Consider the following 6,202-nt stretch of genomic DNA (forward strand, 5'->3'; position numbering starts at 1 on the left):
TTTTGTAGCTTTCTTTTGCTCCTAACCTAGCAGACAAATGGGATGTGCTCAATAAACATCAAAAAAACTTTAATTTGGGCCATGAGTAGTGGTTCATACCTGTATTTCTAGCACTTTGGGAGGCCAAGCCAGGCAGATCACCTGAGGTCAGGAGTTTGAGACCAGCCTGGCCAACATGGTGAAACCCTGTCTCTACTAAAAATACACAAAATTAGCCGGGAGTTGGGGCATGTGCCTGTAATCTCAGCTACTTGGGAAGCTGAGGCAGGAGAATTGCATGAACCAGAGAGAGAGAGGTTGCAATGAGCCACAATCATGCCACTGTACTCCAGCCTGGGCGACAAAGTGAGACTTGGTCTCTTAAAAAAAGAAAAAAACATGAATTGGGAAGTCTGCTACAGATGATATTAACATCATCAAAAGATAACTACTTTGATACATATGGGAATTTAGTATATGATAAAAATGACATTTCAAATCAAATGGGGAAAAGATAAGTTATTCAATAGATAGTGGTGTTGGGACAATTGAATGGGCATCTGGACAAAAAAGTTGGATTCACATCTCACATCGTATTCCAAAATAAATTTGTATATAGAAAAAGAGACACTTAAAAAATAATATTGGCAGGGCTCAGGGGCTGCCTTTTGAGAGGCCAAGGCAGGTGAATCACCTGAAGTCAGGAGTTTGAGACTAGCCTGGCCAACATGGCAAAACCCCGTCTCTACTAAAAATGTAAAAATTAGCCAGGCTTGGTGGTGGGCGCCTGTAGTCCCAGCTACTGAAGAGGCTGAGGAAGGAGAATCGCTTGAACCTGGGAGGCAGAGGTTGCAGTGACCCAAGATCACATCGCTACACTCCAGTCTCAGTGACAGGGTGAGACTCCACCTCAAAAAAGAAAAAAGAAAAAAAAGAAAAATCTTGTAAGGAATGGTTTTCTATATATGACAAAAGGTGCAGAAGTGTAGAGAAAAATATTCATCAATTTTGCCACATTAAAAAATCTACCTGAAAAAAAATATTCAATTTTTTAAAATGACAAGGTGGAAATATTTGCAACTTATAGACTAAGGACTAATTTCCTTAGTAAACTTATATACATCTGTAAGAAAAAGACCAGCAACCCAATAGAAAAATGAACAAAGGACTTATTTCATTAAAAATGGCTCTTGGCCAGGTATGGTGGCTTATGCCAATAATCCTAGCACTTTGGGAGGCCAAGGTGGGTGGATCACGAGGTCAAGACCATCCTGGCCAACATGGTGAAAACTCATCTCTAATAAAAATACAAAAATTAGCCGGGCATGGTGGCGCTTGCCTATAGTCTCAGCTACTTAGGAGGCTGAGGCAGGAGAATCGCTTGAACCCAGGAGGCAGAAGTTGCAGTGAGCCGAGATCACGCCACTGTTCTCCAGCCTGGGCTACAGAGTGAAACTCCATCTTAAAAAAAAAAAAAAGGCTCTTAAATGTATGATATGCATCCCCCTCAAAATAAGGGAAATGCAAATCAAAACTATAAGATACCACTTTTATATTGAAAAATTGGCAAAACTCAAAAAGTTTGATTAACATTCTCCATTGATGAGTATTTGGGGATGGGTATCGAATGTATTACTGACAGTTTAAGTTGGTACAACCTTCATGATAAGTACTATGCATTGGTAAAATACACTCCAACCTTATCTACCATTTCTTCTCTTGCACAATTTGTATTAGCCACGTTGGCCTCCTCCTCCTCTTCAAACATGCAAGGCGCATTCCAGCCGTAAGGCTATGCACTTGCCTTTCCCCGCCAACCCTGAAATGCATACCAATTTTTCCTTACCTCCTCAGGCCTTTGCTCAAATGTCAGTGAAGCCTTCTCTGATCACCCGATCTAAAACAACGGCTCCCATACCCTCTATCATTCTCCTTTTCACCCCATTTTTTTCTTTTGAGCACTTATCATCTGATGACACTATTCTATGCATTTATGTTTACTGTCTCTGCTTTCCAATTGTAAACCTAGGACTTTGTTGTATATACTGCTGTAGCCCCAAACTCCAGAACATTACAGGCTTAGAATGTAGTAGGTGCTCATTAAGTACAAATAATGAATGAATGAACGTCTATTGAGGACAACTTAATATCTATTAAAACTTAGAATGCACATACTTAGTAAGCCTCCTTTAGGCATTTATCTAACAGATATCCTTGCACATATGTGAAACAGAGAATATAAAGGTTATTTGTTGTAGCACTGTTTGTAGTAATGAAAGAAGAAAACAACCTAAGGACATTTTTTTCTTTTTTGGGACAGAGTCTCACTCTGTCGCCCAGGCTAGAGTGCAATAGTGCGATCTTGGCTCATTGCAACCTTGCCCCCCAGTTTCAAGCGATTCTCCTGCCTCAGCCTCCCAAGTAGTTGGGACTACAGGTGCATACCACCATGCCCAGCTAACTTTTTATATTTTTAGTAGAGATGGGGTTTCACCGTGTTAGCCAGGACGGTCTCAATCCCCTGACCTCGTGATCTGCCCACCTCAGCCTCCCAAAGTGCTAGAATTACAGGTGTGAGTCACCAAGACTGGCCGGACAAATTTTAAAATAAGTTACCTATAGCCAGGCATGGTGGCTTATGTCTGTAATCCTAGCACTTTGGGAGGCTGAGGCGGGCAAATTGCTTGAGCCCAGGAGTTTGAGACCAGCCCAGGCGACATGCTGAAACCCCGTCTCTACAAATACAAAAATTAGCCAGGTGTGGTGGCGGGCACCTGTAATCCCAGCTACCTAGGAGGCTGAAGTGGGAGGATCACTTGAGCCCAGGAGGTTGAGGCTGGGGTTAGCCGTGATCATGCCACTGCACTCCAGCCTGGGTGACAGAGTGAGACCCTGTCTCAAATAAAAAATAAGCTACCTATACAATAGAATAAAGAAATACTATGTAGACATGAAAAGATCTCTAATTGAGAAAATTATTTGGCTCTCTTTGGCAACTGTACTATCTCAAAACTCTGGTGATACTACAAGAATGAACTCCCTTATAATGAAGTGCTTAATGGTAAGGAGAGTGGAAGTGAACAGGTACAAACAGTGAGTGATTATTTTCACTATAGTTTTATTTAATAAGCATCAGTTTCCTTGTAGAAAACATAGAATTTCTACCAATTAAACAATATTCTAATCAGAATAAATGTATCAAATTACAGATAATGTTGTTAAATGAAGATGCTCTCTTGCAGATCCAGTCACGAATAGGCCTAAACTGGCAGTGCCTATTGTTCATTTATTATGGGTGGATTTCCAATTTTACAAACAAACCTTTATTTATGGGAAGAGGTTCAGCATTTCACAATGTCTTTAGTATATATTTCCTGATGCCAGAGGGGCAGAATTCCCCTTTTGTCCATCAAGTGATATCTACTTGCAGCTGCAGGGCATTTTGCAGGGGTACTCTTTTCCAGAGTTAAATACATACGAAGACATAACACATACAAGATAATTCCCTGGTAACCGTATATACGGCCCCCAATCTTGTCAAACTATAATTTGCTTATTCCTCAAAAAAAAATTCTGCTTCTTATACCTTTACTACCTCCTTTCCTTCTTTTCAGTTGCTCTTATCTGGAATCCTACACAAGCGGCTACCTAAACACTACTATTTCAAGGGCCAGGCCAACTCCTATCTCTTTACTAAAGGACAAAGTCTTCTCTTACTGTTCTACTCTACAGTAATATAGGCTCTGAACTTCTTTAGCCTTTATCATGCATTTGGCTCTAATCTTTTTGTTGTTTAATACTGCCAATTAGCTTTTCACATTTTTTACATCTTCCAGTTAGACTGACTGTAAGCTTTTTTTTTTTTTTTTTGAGATGGAATTTTGCTCTTGTTGCCCAGGCTAGAGTGCAATGGTGTGATCTTGGCTCACTGCAACCTCCGCCTCCAGGGTTCAAGTGATTCTCCTGCTTCAGTCTCTTCTGTAGGTGGGATTACAGGTGCCCACCACCATGCCAGGCTAATTTTTGTATCTTTAGTAGAGACAGGGTTTCACCACGCTGGCCAGGCTGGTCTCAAACTCCTGACCTCAGGTGATCTGCCTGCCTCAGCCTCCCAAAGTGCTGGGATTAAGGCGTGAGCCACTGTGCCCAGCATGATTGCAAGCTCCTTAAAGACAGATTCCTTTATTCTGTTTTTCCCATATTCCTCATGCACCTACATAGCAGATGCTTTAAATGTCTTGGTTTTGAAAAGTAACATGGTCAATCCCCTATAACCCAACATATAAATTTAGTATTCTTTAAAGCTTTTTCCAGAACCAATCTGGTATAAATATAGGTATTCTGCTAGCCTAATACATTTTTTGAGTGTTTGGTATCAGAACTCATCAGCTGACTCTGTGTCCCAGCCACAGGACTGCAGTTGTTCGTCCTGTGGGAATTCAACCTCAATGTCATAAACAAAATTTGGATCATCCTTCTTCTTCCGATTTTTTTCAAACAGTTCATCCATGATGCTCTTCCTTTTGGCAAGCTCCTTGTCATCTAGTTTGTTCAGATCTTCCTCAGGATCAATGGTTGTTTCCCGACGAATCTGTTCCATTGTTTCTGCCAAGCTCTGCCCCGACAAGTAACCTCGTAAAAAACTGAATAGCTTCTCTACCTGCCTCAGGGATACTTGTTCCAGGTAACTCTTGTGTCGTGGATTATTCTTTAATTGTTCGGCAGCCCTGGTGCAATCTGGGAAAGAGAAGAAAACTATATACCACATACATACTGCATACATTATATACACCACAAACTACTGCAAGAGCCAAAATAGAACCAAAAACTCTGAACCCTGAAAGCGTTATGTCCATTATAGTCAAGAAGCTAAATGGTTTTATTGGAATGAATTTTGTAGAACTCTTCCTTTATATTGAGCTTTCAGTGTGGTGGGAGGGGGAGAGAGATATTTTTGACTTCTTTAACTTACAAATCACTTTGTAGAGGTATTAAACACTTTCAACTGGAGAATATGTCTGAGAAGAAAAGTGATAGTATAGGTTTTAGATAGCAGTAGTGGTATTAATAAAATATTAAGACTACAAATAAAAAACATTTGGAAGGAGAGAAGGGAATTGATATTATTGAATAATGCTGTATCATTTAATCTAGCTAGTAATCCCAAAAGGATTATTAATTCTCAAACTGGGGGAAAAAAACTCCAATTCCCTTTTATAGATTAGGAAACTGAAGCTAAGTGACAGTAATTAATCCAGTGTCACACATCCAGTCCCGAACCTGTATTTAGAGAATATTTAAGACAGAAGGCAAGATAAGACACGAGGTACCTGAAAACTTTGAAAAGTTTCGAACTGGCATAATTCGCTGGCGAATTTTCCCCTTGATTTCATTCTCATAGATTAAGATAATAGCTGGAGGCTGAAATCTAATCCCACATTTCTTGGCAGTGCACATCATTACCACATACACGTCAGGGTAAATCAGAGGAAATCTGATGACAATGTGTAAGTTGCATAATGACTTCCTGCTAAAGAGAAAAAACAACTAGGTATTCGATAAATGTCATTCATTTCCCTCACCCTTTTCCCCAGAAGATCTGGTTCTAGTCCAGTTCTGACAACATGCTCAGCCTGTGAAGCTTAATATTTTTTTCTTTTTTTTTTGAGATGGAGTTTCACTCTTTCACCTAGGCTGCAGTGCAATGGTGCAATCTCAGCTTACCACAACCTCCACCTCCTGGGTTCAAGTGATTCTCCTGCCACAGCCTCCTGAGTAGCTGGGATTATGGACGTGAGCCACCACGCCTGGACTTCTTTTTCTTTTTTCAATTAAAATATGGAATGCTTCCTGAATTTGTGTGCCATCCTTGCGCAGAGGCCATGCTAATCCTCTCTGTATCATTCCAATTTTGGTGTCTGTGAGCTGAAGCGAGCACAAAGCTCAGTTACTTTGAGAGCTGCCAGGAAAGTTCAGTTTGGCCTTGGGTTAGTTTCAATCTGTTGGACTCCTAAGACTCTGGTTCCCTCAAGAATATAGACTTGTTCGTATGTGAATCTGGGGATGCAATCCAGTTTGAATCTTTTAGTCAAAGATTGAATATGAATCCCTAAGTCAGCCCAATAGCTAAACTACAAGGTCTTTACTATTTATCAATTAATAAAGGATGTATCAAGCATCCTCTATATCAAGATACTATGAGGTTTTTTTTTTTTTTTTTTTT

At 40.2% G+C, this 6,202-nt stretch overlaps 1 protein-coding gene and 1 non-coding gene across 9 annotated transcripts in view; both read right to left on the reverse strand.

The window, feature by feature from the left end:
• Positions 1 to 3,079: 3,079 nt before the first annotated feature.
• CEP19 (centrosomal protein 19) overlaps positions 3,080 to 6,202 on the reverse strand; it is a 4,900-nt gene continuing 1,777 nt past the window's right edge. For 4 of the 8 annotated variants that reach the window (XM_017522791.2, XM_017522789.2, XM_017522752.2 and 1 more), the window contains 2 exons: positions 5,310 to 5,509; positions 3,080 to 4,716 (listed from right to left, as the gene is read on the reverse strand). In XM_017522791.2, the coding sequence (XP_017378280.1) occupies positions 4,355 to 4,716; positions 5,310 to 5,439 (492 nt within the window). In that variant the 5' untranslated portion in view covers positions 5,440 to 5,509 and the 3' untranslated portion in view covers positions 3,080 to 4,354. The remainder of the gene's footprint in view (positions 4,717 to 5,309; positions 5,510 to 6,202) is intronic. The other 4 variants (XM_017522800.2, XM_017522761.2, XM_037734331.1 and 1 more) reach the window with 2 other exon arrangements.
• On the reverse strand, positions 5,812 to 5,917 carry LOC119470476. The gene has a single exon (XR_005199389.1). It is a non-coding gene; the product is annotated as a U6 spliceosomal RNA (small nuclear RNA).

Source organism: Cebus imitator, unplaced genomic scaffold (assembly GCF_001604975.1).
Source record: "Cebus imitator isolate Cc_AM_T3 unplaced genomic scaffold, Cebus_imitator-1.0 Scaffold0, whole genome shotgun sequence".
NCBI lineage: Eukaryota > Metazoa > Chordata > Mammalia > Primates > Cebidae > Cebus > Cebus imitator.